This window comes from Cucurbita maxima, unplaced genomic scaffold (genome assembly GCF_002738345.1).
Source record: "Cucurbita maxima cultivar Rimu unplaced genomic scaffold, Cmax_1.0 Cma_Scf00040, whole genome shotgun sequence".
In the NCBI taxonomy this organism is placed as follows: domain Eukaryota; kingdom Viridiplantae; phylum Streptophyta; class Magnoliopsida; order Cucurbitales; family Cucurbitaceae; genus Cucurbita; species Cucurbita maxima.
This window is the reverse complement of record NW_019272056.1, coordinates 842,078-866,558: the sequence shown is the minus strand read 5'-3', so window position 1 is coordinate 866,558 and position 24,481 is coordinate 842,078. Positions and strand designations below refer to the sequence as shown.

General features: G+C 36.6%; 3 protein-coding genes across 7 annotated transcripts; 2 read left to right on the top strand and 1 right to left on the bottom strand.

The window, feature by feature from the left end:
- Window positions 1–6,801: 6,801 nt before the first annotated feature.
- On the top strand, window positions 6,802–9,835 carry LOC111469485 (probable serine/threonine-protein kinase PBL10). Of its 3 annotated transcripts, none has more exons than XM_023114769.1 (7): window positions 6,803–7,109; window positions 7,590–7,667; window positions 7,947–8,269; window positions 8,347–8,482; window positions 8,564–8,706; window positions 8,837–8,960; window positions 9,065–9,835. In XM_023114769.1, the coding sequence occupies exons 1-7, from the start codon at window positions 7,031–7,033 to the stop codon at window positions 9,490–9,492; spliced, it is 1,311 nt and encodes a 436-aa protein (XP_022970537.1). In that variant the 5' UTR covers window positions 6,803–7,030; the 3' UTR covers window positions 9,493–9,835. The 3 variants fall into 3 exon arrangements, with proteins under 3 accessions (XP_022970538.1, XP_022970537.1, XP_022970539.1); XM_023114771.1 differs by having other exon boundaries at window positions 7,029–7,109; window positions 7,562–7,667; XM_023114770.1 differs by lacking the exon at window positions 7,590–7,667 and having other exon boundaries at window positions 6,802–7,109.
- Window positions 9,836–12,629: 2,794 nt separating this feature from the next.
- Window positions 12,630–19,911, top strand: LOC111469463 (protein INVOLVED IN DE NOVO 2-like). 3 transcript variants are annotated; one of them, XM_023114736.1, is made up of 8 exons: window positions 12,630–12,794; window positions 13,859–15,816; window positions 15,924–16,105; window positions 16,566–16,634; window positions 17,306–17,593; window positions 17,746–17,958; window positions 18,875–19,132; window positions 19,563–19,911. In XM_023114736.1, the coding sequence occupies exons 2-7, from the start codon at window positions 13,866–13,868 to the stop codon at window positions 19,103–19,105; spliced, it is 2,934 nt and encodes a 977-aa protein (XP_022970504.1). In that variant the 5' UTR covers window positions 12,630–12,794; window positions 13,859–13,865; the 3' UTR covers window positions 19,106–19,132; window positions 19,563–19,911. The 3 variants fall into 3 exon arrangements, with proteins under 3 accessions (XP_022970504.1, XP_022970505.1, XP_022970503.1); XM_023114737.1 differs by lacking the exon at window positions 19,563–19,911 and having other exon boundaries at window positions 13,859–14,339; window positions 14,568–15,816; window positions 18,875–19,304; XM_023114735.1 differs by lacking the exon at window positions 19,563–19,911 and having other exon boundaries at window positions 18,875–19,304.
- A 1,235-nt stretch (window positions 19,912–21,146) lies between these two features.
- On the bottom strand, window positions 21,147–23,121 carry LOC111469501 (expansin-A4-like). The gene is made up of 3 exons (XM_023114793.1): window positions 22,964–23,121; window positions 22,430–22,748; window positions 21,147–21,722 (listed from the first exon to the last, which is right to left on the bottom strand). The coding sequence occupies exons 1-3, from the start codon at window positions 23,112–23,114 to the stop codon at window positions 21,413–21,415; spliced, it is 780 nt and encodes a 259-aa protein (XP_022970561.1). The 5' UTR covers window positions 23,115–23,121; the 3' UTR covers window positions 21,147–21,412.
- Window positions 23,122–24,481: the final 1,360 nt, after the last annotated feature.

The window sequence follows — 24,481 nt, the reverse complement described above, 5'->3', positions numbered from 1 at the left end:
ACCAACCTATAAGAGCACACGAAAACTTATCACTCCCTTGTAAAGGCGTTGAGGTCATGACATCTTACATGAAGCTTTTGCTCACTCTATAATATTTTCACTCTGCAGCATACTTAGAAAAGCCACTCGCTCCTAGCCACATAAAAGAACGCGTGAAAACTTATCACTCTCTCGTAAAGACGTTGCGCCATGACATGTTACACGAAGCTGTCGCTTACTCTATAATGTTTTCACGCAGTAACCCACCTAGAAAACCCACTCTCTCTCAGCCACTTAAAAGAGCGCGTGAAAACTTATTACTCTCTCGTAAGGGCATTGAGACCACAACATGGTACACGAAACTATTGCTTACTCTAATGTTATCACACAACAACCTACCTAGATGAGCGTATAAAAACTTATCACTCCCTCGTAAGGGCGTTGAAACCATGACATATTACACAAAACTACTGTTTTCTCTATAGTGTTATCACATAGTAACCCACCTAGAAGAGCACATGAAAACTTATCACTCCCTCGTAACAGTCACTTTCTCTATAATGTTGTCACACAGCAGCCCACCTAAAAAAGCCACTCGTTCTATAGTGTTGTTGTCTTAGATAAACATGTCCGGCCTATTGCTTCCGATCAACCGTCCACTCCAAGGACGAAACATAGATTAAAACAAAATAAAATAATTTATTTTGACATATATAATTTTACTTATATATATGTTTTTTTTTAATTTAAAAAAAAAAAAAAGTGTTAGGTAAAACCTACTATATATTATATATACCCTTAATTCACTTCATATAAAATGTCAACAGAGTTAGTCAATCTTTTTGGCCATTGTCATAATCTCCAACTCAATCACCTAAATTGGTCCTTTTATTTTCATTTCAATAATCTAAACTTTTTGACTCTTTCAATGTTTTTATTTATTTATTTATTTATTTTTCAATATATATTGAAAATGGTAACATATCCCAATAATTTGTTTTTACTGATTGACTTTTACTACTTCAAAGGGGTAATTATCTCTCGATTTATTACAAACGAAAACAATCTTACCAGCGTTGAAAATAATTACCATTGTGTTGATTTGTGTAATATTTTTTACTTTTTTAATATTTATTAAAAGTATATGAACTAAGTTTAATTGAAATATCTTAGTCCAAAAACGAACGTAGCATGAAATTATTAGGGTTATTTTCGTAAATCAATATTATTTAAATTGGAATTTCCACTTTTAAGCAAAGGACTTCAAAATGCAATATAAAAGTAGAAATAAAATAAAATAAAATAAAGGAGAAAAAAAGGGGAAAAGGGTTTTAAAAAGTATTATTATTTTCAACCCATTAATGATTATTTGAGGAAATACCCAAAACTTCAAATAATAATAATAATAGTAATAAATAATATAATTAAATAAATAATTTTTGTATTTTGTTTTCTCTTTTGGTGGGTGGGGGATGGAAAAGACACTTATGTTGACTTTTGTACTGCTTCAAACTTTATCAACAACGTTAGGTATGCTTTGTTTCTATGTTTTTTTTTTTTTTAATAATTATTTAATGATGTTTGCAAATATTGGAAAATGTATTTATAAGAAATTAGTCAATTCCAATAAATCATATTTGAAAAAAAGAAAGTCTAATTAGTCCACAATCGAGTAATTTAATATTTGAAAATAATTCAATTCTTCTAGATCTTTTATCTCCGATAAATTCAAATAAAAAGAGAGCTATATAAATAAAACGACGGAAATTTTAAAGATAGGATAGCTAAGAAATACTTAAAAAAATTTTAAGTCGTTATTTATACGAATAAGGTGCATCTTCCTTTTCGGTGGCTTAGTTATAAGAACTTCATAATTTTCCTAAGAAACATGTGAGTGAAGACAAATTATGTTTGAAGGGCACATGTTGGTCTGTAGGGATAGCCTTCACTTTGAAGAAGTAAGGAGTAAGTAACGTGACTATGTAGTATGGAATGCAAGAGAGTGTTGGAGTCATCTAAATTTTGAATCTTGATTCGAATCTCGGGATAGTCGTTACAAATTTGGCAGCTAGATGATGCATATCAGATAGATGAGATCTCATAGCCAGAAGACGAAGGTCTACTTTGGCACGGTCACTTATTTGTTCCCGACAGTGAAGTGATCAAGAGAAAAGTATTAAAAAGGCCCATGAATCTCCTTATATAGTGTACCTCGATGGAACAAAGATGCATTAGAACTTAAAGGTGTAGTACTAATGATCGGGAATGAAAAGAGATATCACAGAGTATGTGAGCAGATATGTAACGTGTCATCATAGAAAAAGAGTTAGCTTTCACTAATAATTTGTGATATTATATGATTTAAGACTCGGAGTTAGTTGAAATTAATATAGTTAAAACAGTTGTTAAAGACTATTTTCATGATTTTTACCTAAAATGACAAAGATATGTTTGACGATAATAATAATAATAATTAAAGAGCAACTATAATAAATATATGTTTTAATTTTTGTATGGGGATGAGACAGAGATATTTATGGACATAATAAATTCCCCCAATTATTATTATAAGTATATGTTTTTGAAACAAGAATTTTTGTCACATGTTTGTGTTACATCATCCATCCAACCATATGAGACACCTATTGTTTTGCATTAAATGTTATTCCTCATCCAAATGTGTACCTTTAATTTTAAAATATTATATTTTTTGATTTATTATTTTTATTCTTAAATTTTAAATTTATCCAGAAATCAGCTGACAATTATAACATTACAAATATCTAAATAAATAAATAATAAAAAAATATATACTACAACTGTTGATTTTAAAGTTAGTATTAGTCGTGGAACAAATGGACATATTTGGATGTTTCGTTCTCATATTCAACTAACGTGGGATCTTACAATCCACCCTCTTGGGAGCCAGTATCCTCACTAGCAAGCTGTTTAGTGTCGGACTCTGATAACATTTGTAACCGCTCAAGTCCACCACTAACATACATTGTCCTCTTTGGATTTCCGATTTCCACACTCTTACTAGGAATTTGTTGTTCCTCTCTTCAATCAATATGAGATTTCACATGTCGTTAGTTTAACACCACATAGTTCAAGAACTCAAACTTATCTCTCGAGTCAGAGGTATATATCTAAATCAGCTGAACTAGACTCAGCTTGAATTTCAGTGGCATTATGTGCGTCTTTCATTTAGAGCTAATCCTTTACTAAAAAGCTTAAACTCAAAGAGCCCAATTGATACACGTTACGAAAACCGAACTAAAGGGGACCCAATTAAATTCAATAATTCCTTACACCCATAAAACTAGAGGCCGCTGAATTTGAATACCGTTTTCAATTATTGGATATGCTGTGCTTATAAAGGTTGGTCGGCCGCCTCACAATCACCAATTAATACCTTCCATCAAAATCAAACAAAATTTAAAATACAATCATTTTAATTGCATTTTACGTCTAAATTTATAATTCCTTCCATTCTAATTTTTTTTTTTTTTTTTTTTTTTATGTAAAACAATCTTAATCTTCAATCTGTTGAATGAAAGAAATTAACACCTCTTTATCCAAAATTCAGATTAACTAAGAAGAGATCAGAATTAGATTACATTCGATAGTCAATTTGATCGAAGCTTGATTTAATGACTCATGCAATTTATCACATGTGTGAATGTTTGATTAATCCACCACACCTAAATGGTGTGAAAGTTATCTTATTTATAATCAAATGAATTACAAGGATATGGAAATAGTAATAAATGGAAATAACAATAAATGGAAAGATACCTATGATAATAAGGCAAATATTAGATATTTGCCTTGTAATAAAATATCAAATATAATATATATGGTAAACTATAATTTATTACTAAATATCCTTAACACCCCACCGCAAGCTAAGCGTCGGATTTAAACGAACGTGAAGCTTGAATCTGAAAAATTCAAAGAAGTTGAGAAACACTTTTCATGAAAATGCTAACAACCCGGTTCTTGGCCATCAAAATTGCAGAGGGATCGCCGCTCAGCGGCGATGCTGCCTTGGCTTCGGCGAGAATATGTCTAACCCATGAAGAGGGATTGTCGCTTAGCGACGATGCTGCCTTGGCTCTGGTGAGAATATTTCTAACCCCAAGAAGTAGAAGGGGAAACCTAGAGCAAGGGACAAAGACAATGTTGAAGCCGGAAGAGTCGCCACATTGGGCGAAGGAGCCAATTTTGGCGAGAAGGGCAGTCGGAAGAGTCGCCTCATCGGGCGAAGAAGCCAATTTTGGGAGGAAGGGCGGCGGCAACTTGGTTGGCGAATAGGCCAGTGCGGCACCCAGATTCCGAAGGTAAATCTCTGCGAAAGGTTGATAGGTTTAGGTTAGGGTTTATGTGAAGGATGAAGGTTGATTGGGAAGAAAATAAGAGAGACTATATTGGCCGAGAGGAAAACCGATTGGGTTGGAAAAGGTGAGGTTGTATGTACAGAGTATGACGAAAGGTGATTTGGAGGTCAATAGGGTGGAGTCGAAGAGTAATCAATCGGCTCCGACTACGGCAGTCATGAAGACTGCCCCTGCGGCGTCAAAACCAGCAGGGGTGGTGGAGAAGAAGATTAAAGGATTCAAAAGCCATTGAAAAGAAAGGATCGGGGTTGTTAAATCGAGAGGGCTCTGATACCATGTGAATGTTTGATTAATCCACCACACCTAAATGGTGTGAAAGTTATCTTATTTATAATAAAATGAATTACAAGGATATGGAAATAGTAATAAATGGAAAGATACCTATGATAATAAGGCAAATATTAGATATTTGCCTTATAATAAAATATCAAATATAATATATATGGTAAACTATAATTTATTACTAAATATCCTTAACACCCCACCGCAAGCTAAGCGTCGGATTTAAACGAACGTGAAGCTTGAATCTGAAAAATTCAAAGAGGTTGAGAAACACTTTTCATGAAGATGCTAACAACCCGGTTCTTGGCCATCAAAAATTGCAGAGGGATCGCCGCTCAGCGGCGATGCTGCCTTGGCTTCGGCGAGAATATGTCTAACCCATGAAGAGGGATTGTCGCTTAGCGACGATGCTGCCTTGGCTCTGGTGAGAATATTTCTAACCCCAAGAAGTAGAANGGGAAACCTAGAGCAAGGGACAAAGACAATGTTGAAGCCGGAAGAGTCGCCACATTGGGCGAAGGAGCCAATTTTGGCGAGAAGGGCAGTCGGAAGAGTCGCCTCATCGGGCGAAGAAGCCAATTTTGGGAGGAAGGGCGGCGGCAACTTGGTTGGCGAATAGGCCAGTGCGGCACCCAGATTCCGAAGGTAAATCTCTGCGAAAGGTTGATAGGTTTAGGTTAGGGTTTATGTGAAGGATGAAGGTTGATTGGGAAGAAAATAAGAGAGACTATATTGGCCGAGAGGAAAACCGATTGGGTTGGAAAAGGTGAGGTTGTATGTACAGAGTATGACGAAAGGTGATTTGGAGGTCAATAGGGTGGAGTCGAAGAGTAATCAATCGGCTCCGACTACGGCAGTCATGAAGACTGCCCCTGCGGCGTCAAAACCAGCAGGGGTGGTGGAGAAGAAGATTAAAGGATTCAAAAGCCATTGAAAAGAAAGGATCGGGGTTGTTAAATCGAGAGGGCTCTGATACCATGTGAATGTTTGATTAATCCACCACACCTAAATGGTGTGAAAGTTATCTTATTTATAATAAAATGAATTACAAGGATATGGAAATAGTAATAAATGGAAAGATACCTATGATAATAAGGCAAATATTAGATATTTGCCTTATAATAAAATATCAAATATAATATATATGGTAAACTATAATTTATTACTAAATATCCTTAACAACATGAATTACTTAAAATCTAAGAGCGAAAATATCAATTTAAGAGCTGAATTTCATTTATTTATAATCTATTTTTTAGATATAAATTATGCGCGTATTTAAAGTCTCCCAAGTCTCTTCAAATACCCACTACAAGAAGAAGTTATTGTGAGATACGACATCAATTCGAGAGGGAAACGAAGCATTCCTTATAAGAGTCCTAGCATACGCGTTTTAAAACTATGAGGCTGACGACGATATGTAACGGTTCAAAACGGATAATATCTATTAACGGTGGGCTTGGACTATTACAATTATGGTTATGATTGACTAGTAACACTCCACTACCCTTCAAATGTCCATTAACCCTAATCCACAAGTTGACTTACAAATGTTGACTTCCAAATCTCCAAATGATCCTTCCTCACTCCAGTCACCTTACAACACATAAAATGGAAGTTGAATCGAGTCTATTCAATTTTGTAGATGAATAATGAATGCTTGTTGAATCTTTTCGGTATTGGATGGTATAATAGGTTTACTGAAACTTATGGAACACCGTAATCCTTATTTAAAATTTTAAGGTTTTAGGATCTAATAAAAATACAAATAAGAATAATTCTTCTTTCTTCTAGATTATCTATATATATATATATTAGAGTTTTGTTTGTTTCCTAAGAAAACGATACAAATTTTGACCAATCCAATCCAAATTCTATAATAATTTGGTAGACAACTTGTTAATTTATTCATAATAATATTATTATTAATAATAAAATACTCGACTCAAAAATTAAAAAAATATCCTTACCTTAATTTTGGATAGAAATAGGTACTTTATTTCAAAATTTTACTTAGAACTTCAAAAAATTGATTTATAATTTGAATAATTTAGTTATTTAAAATAAAAATCTTATACTAAATTACAAAACGGAACACAAGGTTATTAGATGTCAAAGTCAGAGCATTGCAGTGATGAATGATCAGTGATGTTGTCAATTCCATGGGTGGAGAATGTGGGGCCGATGACTGACCCGTGACCGCCATTGTTGCAAGTTTCTCCACCTTCAACCCTCTCCCACTCCGTCATTCTTTATTCTTTCTCACTATCCAACAGATTTTCCTCAATTTTCCCGGTCAAAGTAGTCCCTCAACTCCTTCTCTAATAAATTTTCAAAGATTCCGTCGCAATTCGATTCCACCCTTTTGAATGTTTCTTTCCATTTCCTATATCTGTCTCCTCACCTCCGATTCTCTGCGGGCTCTGCGTCTCTGGAGCGAACAAACTGGTAATCGATTTTACTCCCTCCTCTGATCATTGGGTTTTGGGGATTTTCGTGTTCTTCCTGTTTTTGTTCTTGTTTATATCCTAAGAACATGGATTCTGAATCTGGATTTGCATTCCACGTGTTTGTGGAGGGTTTTTACTCGTTTTGAGCAATACCCATCTCTCTAAACTTGTGATTCTTCAACTTATTGCTCGAATTTCTTGCTGTAAGCCGCTGAGTTCTGTGAGATCTTGGTAACACTGGTAATCGAATTTACCCCCTCCTCTGATCATTGGGTTTTGGGGATTTTTGTGTTTTTTCAGTTTTTGTTCTTGTTTATGCTCTAAGAACTTGAATTCTGAATCTGGGTTTGCATTTCAAGTGTTTGTGGAGGGTTTTTACTCGTTTTGAGCGCTACCCATCTGTCTAGACTTGTGATTCTTCAACTTATTGCTTGGATTTCTTGCTGTAAGCCGCTGAATTTGGTGATAAACTGGTCAGGCTGTGAGATTTTTGGGCCAGTTTCCATGGGGGTTTGCTTAAGCGCCAGAATCAAAGCTGTTAGCACCTGCAGTACAGGTAGAGCTCTGAAGCCATTGGAATGAATATCATTCCCTTTATTTACTCATTTACTCGAAATGTTGAGGATAGTTGGGAGGAAGTCCTACATCAGCTAATTAAGCGGTTGATCATGGGTTTATAAAGAATACATCTCTATTGGTACGAGACCTTTTGGGTAAACCAAAAGCAAAGTCACGAGAGCTTATGCTCAAAGTGGACAATATCATACCAGTTCCTAACACGATATTATACGTAGTTTTAGCTCAGGTATAGATATCTTACGGTTAATTTATGCAGGAGGAAACTCAAACGGTGTTAGCAGGGAAGCAAATGATCTCTCCAGTTCAAGCAGCAACAGCAAGTTCTCATCAATATCAATTCCTCGGAGTGAGGATGAAATTTTGCAGTCCTCGAATCTAAAGAGCTTTAGTTTTTCGGAACTTAAACTTGCCACGAGGAATTTCCGCCCTGATAGCTTGTTGGGGGAAGGCGGGTTCGGCTCGGTTTTTAAAGGCTGGATCGATGAACATTCATTTTCAGCTGCCAAGCCAGGATCTGGCATGGTTGTGGCAGTGAAAAGGTTGAATGTAGATGGCCACCAAGGCCACAAGGAGTGGCTAGTAAGTTCATGTTCTTTTCTAAGCTGTAAGCTATATCATGAATCAATCCATTTAAGCTTTAGTTTGTATTTCTTTAGGCTGAAGTCAATTTTCTGGGACAACTCCGCCATCCGCATTTAGTGAAGCTGATAGGCTATTGTTTCGAAGATGAACATCGGTTGCTCGTGTATGAGTTTCTTCCCCGAGGCAGTTTGGAGAATCATTTGTTTAAACGTAAGTTCTTTGTCGCCTTCATTGATTAAACGACGATGCTCGATTGTTTTATTCATTATTGCAGAGCGTTTACTCTCTCAGGAGGGCTGTATTTTCAACCTCTTTCTTGGAGCCTTCGTTTGAAAATTGCGCTCGGTGCTGCGAAGGGACTGGCTTTCCTTCACAACGATGAAAACAAAGTGATCTACCGTGATTTCAAGACATCGAACATACTCCTTGATACGGTGAGTCGTTGCTACAGTGTAGCAGCATTTCAGCTTTTTTGATGTCTTTCTGAAGAGTCTTGTAACAGTTCAAGCTCACCTCTAACAGATATGTGGGATCTCACCTGTCCATTCTATGATGTTGTTACAGAACTATAATGCGAAGCTCTCAGATTTCGGGCTGGCCAAGGATGGTCCTACGGGCGACAAAAGTCATGTCTCGACTCGAGTTATGGGGACGTATGGATATGCAGCCCCCGAGTATCTAGCCACAGGTATTAATCAGCTAATGATTGCATTGATTGCTTGTTCTAAAGAGGAGAACGAATCATTTCTAGATCTCTTGTGTTGATCGCTTATTTCATCTCTCACTGTTTAGGTCATCTTAGTGCAAAGAGTGATCTGTATAGTTTTGGCGTTGTTTTATTGGAGATGTTATCTGGTCGAAGAGCAATCGACAAAAACCGACCACCGGGAGAACAGAATTTGGTCGAGTGGGCGAAACCGTTCCTTGCTAATAAACGCAAGACCTATCGGTTGCTTGACACTCGCATCGAACGGAATTACTCCATGGAATCAGCTTTTCGAGTAGCAATTCTTGCATCACGTTGCCTATCTGCAGAACCAAAGTTCAGGCCGAGTATGGACGAAATTGTTACGACGTTGAACGATCTCCAGGATTCCAAAGGAACTGGAGCTACTGGGAATAGAAGGTCCAGGAGCTGCAAGCAAAACACAGAGAAGGGCAATGCACACAAGGAAATCACTGCTTATCCTAGACCATCAGCATCACCTCTCTTTACGTAAGTTCGGGTCTCCGAAAGCATATCGAAAACCCGTTGAGGTGATCGGAAACGGAGGATGGAAGAATCCGAGGTTTTATACATCCTCGAGCGATTGTATAGTGTTCTTATTTCCACTCATGCATAATTACGTTGCTGCTGTGATGGGTATAGCTATATTGTGCTTCAGTTTTGTAATTTGTTTCTTCATCTTTTTGTTCAGATTTGTGTCTGGTAAGATCTGTGTTACTGAGTCTGTTTGTTATGCTCTTATCTTTATCACGAGTTACAATTTGCGTCGGGTTAGTATCTCATTTTACTCCCGACAAAGAAAGATTGAGAAATCGTCAAAGATGAGTTCTTTGTTAAAAAACGAAGGGTTAAATGGCACAAATGATTCGATTTCTATTGCTTGGTTGATCTCGATGGCAACACTTTTTCCTTCTCTTCTCTGTGAGATCCCACGTTGGTTGGAGAGAATAACGAAACATTCTTTATAAAGGTGTGGAAAACTATCATTAACAAACGTGTTTTAAAAACTTTGAGGAGAAGCTCGAAAGGAAAATCCTAAATTGGACAATATCTCCTAGCGATGAGCTAGAGATGTTACAAATAGTATTAGAGCTAAACACCGAGTGGTGTGCTAGTGAGGACGCTGGGTGTCACAGTCCTACATTTTTTACCGTGTGACGTCATGATCTTGACACGCTCACGACTAGCCTTAAGGGGAATTAAGCCCCATATATATTTTTCGCCTTGGTCGTGTGGCTTCGTCGGACCTTAGGCGAGGTTTGTCTTCGCCAATCGAACATCGCTTGTGTGGAATCCAAGCTTGTTCAACCACACACACCGCCTGCATGTGCATGTTCAATTGTCTGCGACACATCCGACTTGTCTCTACACTAGCCCAAGTCATTCGGCTCGACCTTGGCTCTGCTCGGGTCAAGGTCTCTCAATGCAATGTTGCATCTCATCTTGCCATCTCGATCCCCATCGACAAGGTCCATATGTCTTGACGTCATCCCGAGTCTCGGGATGTCGTCGGCCATCATAACTCGCTCAGTCATGCCATCGAGAAAGGTCCGAGTGTCTTTCATCTCATCGGGACTTCCCGAACATCCATCCATCATATGTCTTGACGTCATCCAGAGTCTCGGGATGTCGTCGGTCATCATAACTCGCTCGGTCATGCCATCGAGAATGGGTCCGAGTGTCTTTCATCTCATCGGGACTTCCCGAACATCCATCCATCCGGGTTCTATCGAGGCATTGACCCTCCTGTGCCCATGCCAATTCATTTACGGATACCGTATTGGATAGCGGGTGTATGTAGCAACCTCCAACATGCGGGCTAGGGTGCAATACCAGCACACCCGTGTCGTCCGTTAAGGGAATGAACTTTTCATCCACGTAGCGAAAGCATTGAGAACCGTTTTGATTTTTATTAAGAATTAAAACAAAGGGAGTAAGAACTCTACCTTTGTAGAAGACTCCTCGGAGTATTCCAACCATGCGAAAGTTTTCAACATCCCACAAGATCTTCCTCACTATGATACCTTTGTAGAAGAATCTTCGGAGGATTCCAACCATGCGAAAGTTTTCAACATCCCACAAGATCTTCCTCACTATGACTCGAACACAAGGTCAAGGTTTATGGACTATGAGAGCCTCTTGAAACTCGAACACAATATCAAGGCTTATGGGTTATGGGAGCCTCTGGAAAAAAAATCCAAAGGATCTTGAAAAAAAATCACAAAGGATCAGAGAGAGAGAAAGAGAGTTTCGAGAATTCTATTAGAGAGAATTGTCGAATGTATATAGAATTATCTGTAGTTTCGAGAATGTTTGCCAAATAATATATTTGAATATTTAATATATTAGATATTATACTTATATAAATTATAGATACTATGAGATATCCTAATATATATTTAATTAATTTAAATCTCATCTAAATTTCAAATATATTTTTATTTAATATATTAAAATATATTAATTAATTTAATATTTAATGGTATCAAATACCATAAATATATATTTTTTAATATATTTAATATATTAAATATTAATTTCAACTTCAAGTTGATATATTTTTTTTATTTATATTTAATATATCTAATATATTAAATATCAATTTGAACCCTTCAAATTTTCTTTCCAATAAGGTTGTTATGAGGAAGTAGTGAACCTTATATACCTACAAATTATAAGCCATAATGATACAAAATTAATTAATTAAAGAGTTTAATTATCTAAATGTCTAGTACTGTTCTTCAAAAATACATGTCAAAGGAGTCAAATCAAGACACTCGTCTCAACATGCTCGCCCACACTGTGCCACTTAGGCCACAGGGCCCAGGGGTGGTGGATACCTAACATGGTACCGTATAGTATATTTTGAGCTATTTTCAATCGTATTTACGTAAACATGATTTTGGTGAATGGTCATACGGTGTCGTGCAAAGTCTGTTCGATGTCCGATTGACATCAAACTTGGCGAGCATTCATATTTCATATGGACGGACTTAACTCCCGAACCGCATGCCCAAATTCCTTTCGAAACCCCGACTTTTGAGGTTAAGCCCCGGGGCCCTACCTGACCCTTCAACAAACCTATCTTTGCCCTTCATGTCTATTATGATGTCTCAACTTGTCTTCAATGTCTACTTCGCATGGTAGTGTGTTGGATAATGCATCGTCCTCCTCGATCCATCATGGAACTCTTCTATATTGGCCCGCATGTGGCTGGATGGGGCATCTCTTGAGGATGCCGCTTTGCTTGTCATGACGAGGGTCACAACATATTCTCTGCATAATATGGTTGTGACATTCTCCCCACTTAACTTAGTCAACGTCCTCGATGACTTACTCGGAGTACAATCATATTGAGACTGTGACACTAGGCTCATAGGAGTGGATTGTGAGATCTTTACCTCGATTGGATAGCGAGTACACTATACCCTCACTTGAGATGTGGTGGGAGAACCGAACAAAACATTCATCCATGATAAGCATAAGTCAAAAAAAGATAATATCTGCCGTGTGGATGTGATGATATATCTTTACTCAGAAGGAGAATATGTTTTATAAACTAAATTTTCGATTACTTTCAATATTATTTTAGTAAGAAAACCCTCCTCCTCCAACCGTCCCTCTTTCTCTCTCTCCTTTCTAGTAGAATTTTTCTCAGTTATGGCCTTCTCAGTGCTTCCCTCCGCCATCTGAACCACCGGAGAATCGCCGTAAATTCTCTGTTGTTACCATCATTGTTCTCTTTCCGTCGTCTCCTCTCCTCATTTTGTCTGCGTCTCTTTCGACGCTCCACCGGTATGACAATACGACATGAGTGGTTTTAGTATCTACGTGCTACAATTTGAATGTAGATTGTAGAGCTTATTTATCCTTTGACGCCTCTCTGTTTTGTGTAGTCGTTCTGTTTTTGTTGATTGGAATATTAGTGAACGGCGGTAGAAGGATGCTTGGAGTTCATGTCGTTTCTTTTCTTATTTTTGCCACATATCGGTGTTTTTATGACTTAAAGAGCATAGGATTGTAGATTTTTCGTTGTGCTCTATTCATCGATGGCCTTGTGTTAGTGTTGATTCTCTGTTTTGCTGTTCGAATGTGTGCGAATGGAACTTGGGACGTGTATTTAATTTAATATCTTCAATGTCCACATGTTTGTAATTTTTTTTTTTTTTTTTGTTCCTGTTTTAAAGAGATTTTCAAGTCCAAATTAAGTGTGGATCCTGCCACTTTCTTTTATCTGCAGTTGCAATTACAAGAATTTTGCAAGATGAATTGAAGGAACCAAATAATTTTTCGTTGTGATTTGGAGTGGGATCACATAAAGTTTTTCTATGGAGAACTTGAATTTGTTTACTTGTTGTCTCGCACCTTCAAAGCCTCCATTTTCCTTTGAGGCTTAAGAAAAGTGTTTGACTCAAGGTTAGTTGAGTTAAGAAGTCAGCCGGCATAGGTTGACCTACAGCTTGGCCAATGTAAATGGTAAGGGCTTAAAAGGATGATTTCAAGCCACTTGCCTAGGATTTAATGCCTAAGAGTTTTCTTGACAACCAAATAAAGAAGTAACAAGCTAGATCAAACTCTAGTTGGTATAAAAAAACATGGAGTTAAGAAGTCAACTCCTACATTTTTATGTGGATTCGCTTATCCCATGATATGGGTTTCTAATTGGTAACTTTAGTTTACTTTCAAATTGATTGTTATTTTACCAGATGAAATTAAGCTCGTGTTTCCTTATAGTTTTTGGTTATCCTGTAAATCTAATCTTGCAACTTCTTGAGTTCTCAATCTTTTTTGCTCACAGTATTTGACTACCATTATTGTGGCTTACCAGTTACCTAGACTAAACTTATGTGATTTTCTAGGTTCAAGATGTCTGTTGGCTCTAAAAAAGAATCTGAGACTGATAGTTTGAAGAAGTATCAAGACTTCTATTATGCGGATCTGAAGCAAGGTCTCATAAGAATTAAAGCTTCTGGTTCTATGTATAGATGTCCATTCTGCCATGGGAGGAGTGGAAAGGAGGACTTCCAATTTAAGGAGCTTCTCCGACATGCTTCTGGTGCAGGGAGAAGCTCACAGAGCTGGACCATAAAGGAAAGGGCAAAACACTTGGCTTTGGAGAGGTATATGAATAAGTATTTTTGTCTTGAAGATCAACCTCAGCCTGTCCGCAAGGAGCAGCATGATGACCGTGGTCAGCCTCAACCTGTCGACAAAGAGCAGTGTTATGATCGTGATCAATCTCAAGCTATCTGCAAGGAGCAGCGTTACAATTGTGATCGACCTCAAACTGTCTGCAAGGAGAAACGCTATGATCGCAAACAACCTCAACTTGTCCACAAGGAGCAGCATTATGATCGTGATCGACCTCAATCTGTCCGCAAGGAGCAGAATTATGATTGTGATCGACCTCAATCTGTCCGCAAGGAGCAGCATTATGATCATGATCAACCTCAATCTGTTCACAAGGAGGAGGGCTATGATCGTGATCAACCTCAACCTGTTCACAAGGAGCAGCATTATGATCATGACCAACCTCAGCGGAAGGATCAACCTCAACTTGTACACAAGGAGCAGCATTATGATCGTGATCGACCTCAATCTGTCCGCAAGGAGCAGCATTATGATCGTGATCGACCTCAATTTGTTTGCAAGGAGGGGGTTTATGATCATGATCAACCTCAACCTGTTCACAAGGAGCAGTATTATGATCGTGATCAACCTCAACTGAAGGGTCAACTCGAAGTTCGGAACCACTTTCTTCCAGAGGATCAACCTCAACTTGTCCAAAAGGAGCAACATTATGATCGTGATCGACCTCAATCTGTTCGCAAGGAGCAGCATTACGATTGTGATCGACCTCAATCTGTTCGCAAGGAGGAGAGTCATGATCATGATCAACCTCAACCTGTTCACAAAGAGCAGTATTATGATCGTGATCAACCTCAATCGAAGGATCAACTTAAAGTTCGCAACCACTTTCTTCCAGAGGATCAACCTCAACTTGTCCAAAAGGAGCAGCATTATGATCGTGATCGACCTGAATCTGTCTGCAAGGTGCAGCATTACGATCGTGATCGACCTCAATTTGTTTGCAATGAGGAGCATTATGATCATGATCAACCTCAACCTGTTCGCAAGGACCAGTATTATGATCGTGATCAACCTCGACCGAAGGATCAACTCAAAGTTCGCAACCCCTTTTTTCCAGAGGATCAACCTCAACCTATCCGCAAGGAGCAGTGTTATGATCGTGATCAGTTGTTTGTCTGGCCTTGGATGGCTATTGTAGCAAACATACAAACTGAGATACATGCTGGACGACATGTTGGGGAAAGTGGTTCCAAACTTAGAGATGAATTTATGAGACAAGGTTTTAACCCTTTGAAGGTTCATCCTCTTTGGAACCGCTTTGGTCATTCTGGATATGCAGTTGTAGAGTTTAACAAGGATTGGGATGGTTTTAGAAATGCCTTAATGTTTGAAAATAGCTTTGAAGTTGACCATCATGGGAAGAAAGACTATAATGTTTCAAGAGACCGGGGAAAGAAATTGTATGGTTGGGTGGCAAGGGATGATGACTACAACTCAAAAAGCGTATTTGGGGATTATCTGCGGAAGAATGGGGACTTGAAAACTGTATTGGGTAAAGAGGCTGAGGATAACAGTAAAGCATTAAGGCTTGTCTCAAACTTGACCAATACACTGGAAAATAAAAATCTACATCTTAAGGAGATCACTCACAAAGTTCTAGAGACTAATGCATCCTTAAATAATATGATGGAACAGATGGACGAAGCGGTTAAAATTTACAATGACAGTAAGATTGCATTTTCTTAGTATCTTTCCATATTATGCGCACAAAGATTGGCTTCTTGGTCATTCTATCTTTCCATAGCTTACTTTCTCTTTATTTCACCTCTCTAGAAATTAGAGGAATGCAGCAGGATGCACGGGATCATTTTGAACATATTGTCTCGGAACATGAAAAGGTTAAACTACAATTAAAAGATCAGAAGAAGGAACTTCAGCAACGTGAGCATCAACTGCTTGATCGTGAGGCTCAAAATGATAATGAGAGAAGAAAGTTGTATCAGGAGAAGAAAATGGTACTTATACTTCTGCCTTGTTTCATCTCGAGAAGTTTTTAAATTATTATTTTTGGCGTCCTCGAGTTCTAGAGATTTTACCCTTCAAAGATGTGTTTCTTGTAGGAGAATCTACAACATGAACTCATAAGAACAGGCTGTAAATTTGAAATTTTGCTTGATGTTTGAAGACCTGCTACCATTTTATAATTTTTAATTTAACAGACTTGAATCCAATATTGCTCGCTTTCCATATTGCGCTACATCAGGCTTCTGGCTGTATAAGTTTCTACCAAGTACCTTATCTTGAAGAAAGCACAGTGTATCCTCTTTTGTGTTTTCCATTTTGGAGTATTTAAATTACGTCTCTAGTAATTGATCCCTTTGTAGACTAGATACTCCTGTTGGGAGTCTAAAGAATATGTCTTCTTGACGGGGAAAAAAGGTTTTAATTTTCTAATGTGAGCTTTTTTTTTGTCAGAATGAAAGGGCCACTTTGGAGCAAAAGAAAGCAGAAGATGAAGTCTTGCTTCTAGCAGGGGAACAACAAGTGTGCATCATATTTATTATTTCTTATGATCTTTCTTTGCCTCCATCATGGCTATGGTTGTGCATATTCATCTATTTTGTTTTGATTCTTTTTCCCAAGTAAATGTTATTCAAGTTCGTTATATTTTTTTCAATCATTATTGCCTGTTAGTTCTATACTTATTCTTCAGCATTTAACTTGGATTTTCATATTTTAAGAAGATACATGTGCGTGTATATACAATGATTTAGACCCTTCTCAACCTTCTTATCTCTTTAGTTTCATTCAGGTTTGAAAATCTTCAATTGGAAGAACAATTTGGTCCAAGGATCTCAGTAGTTACTTTTCGTGCAAATTTTGTTTTTTCGCATGCTGAATCTGGCTAGCGTGGATTGGTTTTGCTCATTTCATATGTTTTGAAGCTTTCCATATAAGATTTAGGTTCTTTCTTATTTGGTTTCAGTTCGTAAATTATTAATATTTTAAAGAGAAAAATCTTCAGATTTAATTTTTTTTTTTTTTTTTTTTATTGTTTTTTACCAAATGTTTATGGTTGGTTGGTTATTTTGTGAGATCGGTAGAGGCCTAAGCGTGCTGAAAAACTCATAGACATAAATAACATGCTTTCTTGTGTGGTAATTTAGATTAATTTGTGATGAATTGGGTGTTTATAATTTTACTTCTTAATGCAGAAAGAGAAGGAAAAACTTCACAAAAAGATCATAGAGCTGGAACAGAAGCTTGATGCAAGACAAGCATTAGAGTTGGAAATTGAGAGGCTGAAGGGTTCGTTAGAAGTAATAAAACATATGGGTGAGGATGGAGATGATGATGCCAAGAAAAAAATGGACCAGATTCAACAATACTTGAATGAGAAGGAAGAAGAATTTGAATACTTTCAAAACATCAATCAAAATCTCATCATCAAAGAGCGTAGAACCAATGATGAAGTTCAAGATGCGCGCAAAGAATTGATTCATGTATTTACCTGAAATTTTGAATTTTCCTATTCATCTCTTATTTGTTCCTAGTGAAATACATTGACTTTAAAAAGGTCTAATTACATTGGCAATATCGAAGCTGACTTTTGGATAATGCCTTGACCCTTGTAATTTAATTCCTTCACTCACAGGTGTATGGCGGATCGTCGACCAGAGCCTTTATTGGTGTCAAGAGAATGGGGGATCTTGACAGCAAACCATTCTGCACAGCCATAAAGTTGAAGTATGCCAAGGAAGAAGCAGATGAGAAAGCAGTAGAGTTGTGCTCAGAATGGGAGGACAAGCTTCGTGACCCTAGCTGGCATCCCTTCAGGATTATAGAGGACGATGGAGGACGAGCTAAGGTATGCATTTAAACGTTTGCGTTTATTCCCTGTTGTGGTTTTTCCTTTGGGCGTGTTCTGATAATTGGGTTTTAAGAGGGTCAGTCACCCGTCGACATATATTCAAATGGGATGGAATTTGAAAATGAAGCATGCATTCAAACCAAACCACTGTAACAGTTCAAGTTCAATATTGTTCTCTTTGAACTTTTTTTTTTTGGGATTTCCTTCGAGAGTTTTAAAACGCGTCAGTTAGAGAGAGGTTCTTACACCCTTAAAGAATGTTTCGTTCCTCTCTCCAACCGATGTGGGATCTCACAATCCACGCCCCTTTAGAGCCCAACATCCTTGCTAGCACTTGTTCCTCTCTCCAATCAATGTGAGATCTCATAATACACCCCCTTTGGGCCCATTGTCCTCGCTAGCTCACCGTCCAATGTTCACCTCCTTCGGGGCCCAGCGTCCTCGTTGGCACACTGTCCGATGTCTAGCTCTGATACCATTTGTAATGGCCTATCCCACCACTAGCAGATATTGTTCTCTTTGAATTTTCCCTTTTCGGACTTCTTGTCAAGGTTTTTAAAACGTGTCTACTAGAGAGAGTTTTTCACACCCTTATAAAGAATGGTTCATTCCCTTCTTTAACCGACATGAGATCTCACAATAACAATTTTTATCTTTGTTCGATAACAGTTTCCCACCTTATAACTTTTCCCTTCAGTTTATTCTGATATTGGGAAAACTATTTAATGAGATAGTCTATGACTAATGTTGTTTTTGCATTTTGGACACATGTAAAAGAAACTGAAAAAAAGTTGCATATCTTCCTGTTTTCCTGATATTGGGTTTTAGTAGGGGACATATTTTGAAGTGTAAGGAGTGGATTTGCCTTTGTTTTTTGTTATCATTCTCAAACAACCATGGATGGTTTGTTCAGGAAATTATTGATGAAAATGATGAGATGTTAAAGAATTTGAGGAATGAGTATGGAGATGAAGTTTACAAGGCCGTTGTTACAGCCTTGATGGAAATGAACGAATATAACCCAAGTGGTAGATATACAGTTTTGGAGCTATGGAACTTTAAAGAGGGAAGAAAAGCGACATTAAAGGAAGGAGCAGCTCATATATTGAAGCAATGGAAACTGCACAAAAGAAGGAAAAACTGAAGGCAAGAGCTCCAGATTTCCATATTGGTAAGTTTTCCTGTTCTAATTACTTTTAATGGAGAACTATTAGAAGGAAATGATTTTTTATTCCCTTTGTTTTTTGTTAATACAATAAATGTAGGTAGAGATTTAAACCCGAACCTTAAAAATAAATAAATAAATAGATGCCATAACTATTGAACTAGGTTCGAGTTTGATTGTATTTCTTTTTCATTTGAACTAATATTAGCAACCTTGACTTCTCAAATTTCTGAATTGTTTTCATGATCGGACGAATAACTTGTATTAGGACAGTTAGTGATAGGACACTTTTAAGGTCATATTTTAATTCAACTACATGTCTTAATCATTAAGATTCAATTTTTCAAGTGGGTAAACCATAATTTAAGAATGACTTATGAGATCTAACCAAATTATATGGATTAGTTTGGCGAAATTGATACTTTTAAAACTATAGCTCATGGAAGCCTAAGTGGCATTGGACCGAGGTTGTCCTTCTCATCATTTGGATCTCCAGAAAGATCGGAGCACACAATTCCTCCTTGCTTCAGTCCTATTTGAACTCATTCTAGCAACAAAACCTTCATGTGGTAAGGCTCTGCCCGTCCTTCCCTTATCCCTCTACTTGTCAAACGGTTCCAGTATGCCTATACAATCAAAGTGAAGAAGCAAGCTCAAACCAACCCGATTGGAAAGATAAGTTTTACTCTTTTAATGTAGTAGATCAAACGAAGTCTAAGAGAATTATATGCACAAAGGAATAAACTATTATTACCAAGTTGTCCCACTATAAGTAGATATATCCCCTAAAATTTAGATTCAAAATTGCCATTTTGTTTGAAACCATTTCCACATCCAAAGGCCCTTCATTCTTTCCCCAAACAGAAGTGAAAAATTTAAATAAAATTTGTTGTGGTTTGCTGGCTTGATGTGACATTCATGTGATTGAATTAATAGGCTAAATTAATTTGTCACTCTACCTATTTATAATTATTTCAACCCAATGCCTAAACTTTCATGCCATCCAAAGAAAAACAATATAGTTACTGATGATTACCATCCGTGTTGGTAGGTTGGGTCGGGTCGAGTTTGGACATTTTTTAGACATGGCCCGTATATTTTTTTACCTAATCTAAACCACTTGTAAACTTTTTATTTATTTGTATCCAACCAAATCCAATATATTCATAATTCAACTCAAATGGTACACGTTGGATCATCATATTTTTTTTGAAGGGTTATTTAATAATAATATTAGGGCTTATATTTATTTAGAATTTTATAGGCTATTTCTTGCTTCTTTTTCTTTTTTTATTTTTGCATAGCTAATTAAAGAACTTAGGATTCCAATTCCTTCGCTTTCAATTACCATTGTTAATAAAAATAAATAGGGACAACTAATTATTGAGTATAACTCATTTATAAATGAATTACTATAACATTATATCATAAATAATGTTACTTTTAATTAATGAGTGGTTTCAATAAATAATGTCAACTTTTTTGTGCTTTTAAGGCATCTCTAGCCAAGAAAGTTGCATTCTTTATATGCTTTATAATATATTTTTAAAAAAACTTGAATAAAATTAAATTTTAAATAGAGATATTCAAATGACTTGAGAACTCAGACATCCAGACTACCCACCTAATCACCTTAGTACTTGATATAATAATTTAAAAAAAAAACGAGTAGAGATGTTCAAATGACCGAGAACGTGACAAACTCAAACTATCTAATTCAAACTCAAATAGGGTTACAAACCATCCCTACTTTTTAAAATTATATGAAAATTAAGAATATTTGATATTTGTAACATATGATAGTGATGACATGGTTTGATATTTAAATTTTATAATATTTTATTTATTAATATATAATATAATTTTTTAAAAGTAATTAAAATACAACCCAGTAATCAGGCTCTATCCAATCGATTGAGTTGGGTTGAATTGTGAACTCTATTTAAATTGCTCGGGTCACCAATCTAATTAACTCAAAATTTTGATTTTGGATTCAATCCAATTTAACGGGTGGATATCGTTGAGCTTAAATTAACAATTAATCTAGTATATAAAAAAGTAGCTAAAATACATAATTCATTTTGTTGTTAAATAAAAATGCTTGGGAACACATTAATTATAAAAATAAATATATTATATCATGTTGGACTGTGGACCACACTTTTGTTCAGCCTCCCCAGCCTTCTTCCACGTCATATATTTACTTCACACTCAAGAATACTCCAATCACCTCACGCCACGTCAAATCCCAACTCTTCACTCTTATTGGTCTGTCCTCTCCTCGTTTCAAACCCTAAAATTCTTGCCGATGAAGGTCTGACCAAACTGCCAATCATCTGGCGCCACGTTATACGTGGTGGATGTCCGTCTGTCACTGCCTGTGACTCTAAAAGACAGTGCCTGGCCCACCAACACGGCGTTTGACTGCCAGTTTTGACCCCAGTTCCGGCTCATTCTCATCCACCCGGTTCGCGTGCCCTTCACGCTCACCTTCACGATATCCCCTGCACCCGCGACGTTCGTGATTAAAACCAAGTTGAAGTACCTAAACCCATGGATTGTGAACCGGATCCCCCCTTGCTTCCGGCATGACACCCTGCGTAATTAAAAAATTAATTTTATTTTTTAAATATATATATATATATATATATATATATATATATATGATAGTTGCAAGGGTACCATAAAAATTAGGGTAGCTAAATGGCGTACATGAACCCCGATTAAGCTAACTAATATCCTATCTACACGTCTAACTAAATGGACTAGGTGGTGCCACGAAATTCGTGTACTAAGGTTTCGAACTTGTGTAACATCTGTTGGATGATAAAAGTCCCACTTCGACTAATTTAGGGAAGGATTATGGGTTTATAAGTGAGGAATACTAACTTCATTGGTATGAGGCCTTTTGGGAAGCCCAAAGCAAAGCCATGAGAGCTTATGCTGAAAGTGGATAATATCATACCATTGTGGAGAGTCGTGTTCGTCTAACAACATCGAACATGAGTTTGTATTCTATTTTAATCTCGTTGTTTAGGATATTCTATTATGAGTACTATAGCTACAACGGGTATTGTTTAGCATACTAGAAAATTAATTGCCGCTAATACAGATATCCAAAGGCACACTTAAATATATTTTAAATATAAAAATAAATTTTATTTTAAATATAACTAACTTGTAATTTTTGTTTTTAATAGATCTACAATTTTTTTTAAATAAAATAAATTAAATTAACGAAAGGGGTAAAATGGTAATTTAAAGAAAAAAATAAATAAAAGGCAGAGGAAGAAGGAGGCTGACCGGCGGTAGGCGACGGGGACGATACCGGCGCGATATTCAGCGATCTTGAGAAACATAGGCATGGCCAAATCGAAATGCGGGCGAGGAGGGTTACACCAGCCGCCATTGTCACTGGGCAGAGCAAAGTTGGGCGGGCAGAAGTTGGTAGCCGTAATGACAATCGACGGGCTACCCGAATGGCACCATCTCGGGTCATTCGCACATTTGATCTCGAAACACGCGCCACAGCTCAGCCCATTGTTGAATAGCGCCGTACTCAACGCCGCCGTGTTCACCCCGTACCCTTGGCTGTACAAATTCCCATACCCACAAGCCCCACCTGAGTGCACACGGACCCAAATGAGAATGTGGGCTAAAACTAGCCCCAAATTCTTCTGGACAAATATATATTTATGTTAAACTAAGTAAGTATCAAGATATTTGTCAATAATAAAATATAAAATATCATATATAAATAGCTAAATATCCTTTCCACCCACAATCAAAACCCAAATCTCAACCCATTTCTTTGTTTCTTTCAACTTTCGAGCCTACCCATTGTGCCGGATGCGTCGGAGCCGCCGTAGAAGGTGGCGTGAGCGGTTTGCCATGGGCCACCGGAGTAGGCGCCGGGAATTCTAGCAGCGGCCGTCCACATTGCTGAGATGAGAGACACAAGGCAGAGGAGAACGGCGGGTTTAGCCATTTTTTTGGTTCAATCTGGAAGAGGAAATGGGAGGAGTACTTAACGGAGGAGGAGGACGGGTATGTATGTGAATTTACAATTACACCCCTCATTTAATGTCGAATCTTTTGTGTGTCTGTGAAAACAGTTCTACAAACTTTCTTTTATTTTTCTTTTTACCACAAAACATTTTAATTTTTTTTTTTAAATAACGGTTTAATGAATTTTTTTAAAAAAAATTAAGGATATTTTTTAAGCCAAGAAAATTACTGACAATTTCATTCAAATTTTAGGTATGCGTTTAATATTTTTGTCATAAAATATTCTTTTTTTTTTTAAATTATAAGGATTCGATGGAAATCGATTTAAGAGGAGAATGAAACATCATTCTATTAGCAATGGGTCTGAGCCATTACAAATGATGTCAGACCCAAATATCTTGGCGATATGCCAACAAGAAGGTTGAGCCCCAAAGAGGTGGGCACGAGGCGGTGTGCGAGCAAGGACACTGTTTCGAAGGGGTGGACTTGGTGAGGGTCCCACATCAATTGGAGAAAGTAACAAGTGCAAGCAAGTATGTGAGATCCCACATCGATTGAGGAGGATAATGAAACATCTCTTATAATAGTCTGGTTAAAAACATTGAGGATAAATCTAAGAGTACAATATTTGCTAAGGTTAAAAAAATAATAATAAATATATATATATATATATATATATATATATATATATATTAATTAATTAATATTTGCTAGGGATAAACATCTCTTATATGATATATTTGGTACATCACGATGTATTTATCTTAATATTTTAATTTTAGATAAGTAATTTAAAAATACACCATTAATATGATATATATATATATATATATATATATATATATATAATCGCTTAAATTGTGAAACGAGAGATTCAGATTGGTCGGAAAAAATGGTGAAAAAATTAAAAAATATATAATATATAATGTGAAAAAAAAAGAAAAAAAAATTACAATAATATTGTAAATATGATATGAAATGGAATCCAGCTATATACGGTCAAGCTTCCACGTTCTCTCTCTTACGTGTCAACGCGCTTATTATTCTTGGTCTTTTACCATTTTAACCTTCTTTCTTTTTTGCCCTTTTTACCTATTTTCATCCATATTTTTTAGAGAAGTACAAATTATTTCACTCAGATTAAAAAATATATTTAGATAATTGGTTTTTTTAATAAAAAGTAAAAAAATCAATTGTTTTTTTACCTACTAACTCACTTATTGAATAATATAATAAATCATGATTTAACCTATTTAAACGTTGCTCTCATCATTTAATATTACATTAAAATGAGATATTGACAATTATATCAAGAAAATCCTAAAACGATTTATTAGATATAGAACT

Bases quoted from the DNA above. Each gene is read 5' to 3' on its own strand.
- LOC111469501 (XM_023114793.1), bottom strand. From the start codon at position 23,114: ATGGCTAAACCCGCCGTTCTCCTCTGCCTTGTGTCTCTCATCTCAGCA. The intron at 22,749-22,963 runs GTAGGCTCGAAA...GTGTGCACTCAG, and splicing joins CGACGCATCCGGCACAATGG to GTGGGGCTTGTGGGTATGGG. The intron at 21,723-22,429 runs GTCAGCCTCCTT...TTAATTACGCAG, and splicing joins GTCCCCGTCGCCTACCGCCG to GGTGTCATGCCGGAAGCAAG.
- LOC111469485 (XM_023114769.1), top strand. From the start codon at position 7,031: ATGTTTCTTTCCATTTCCTATATCTGTCTCCTCACCTCCGATTCTCTG. The intron at 8,483-8,563 runs GTAAGTTCTTTG...TTACTCTCTCAG, and splicing joins GGAGAATCATTTGTTTAAAC to GAGGGCTGTATTTTCAACCT. The intron at 8,961-9,064 runs GTATTAATCAGC...CTCACTGTTTAG, and splicing joins CCCCGAGTATCTAGCCACAG to GTCATCTTAGTGCAAAGAGT.
- LOC111469463 (XM_023114736.1), top strand. From the start codon at position 13,866: ATGTCTGTTGGCTCTAAAAAAGAATCTGAGACTGATAGTTTGAAGAAG. The intron at 16,106-16,565 runs GTACTTATACTT...TTTTTTTGTCAG, and splicing joins TGTATCAGGAGAAGAAAATG to AATGAAAGGGCCACTTTGGA. The intron at 17,959-18,874 runs GTATGCATTTAA...TGGTTTGTTCAG, and splicing joins ACGATGGAGGACGAGCTAAG to GAAATTATTGATGAAAATGA.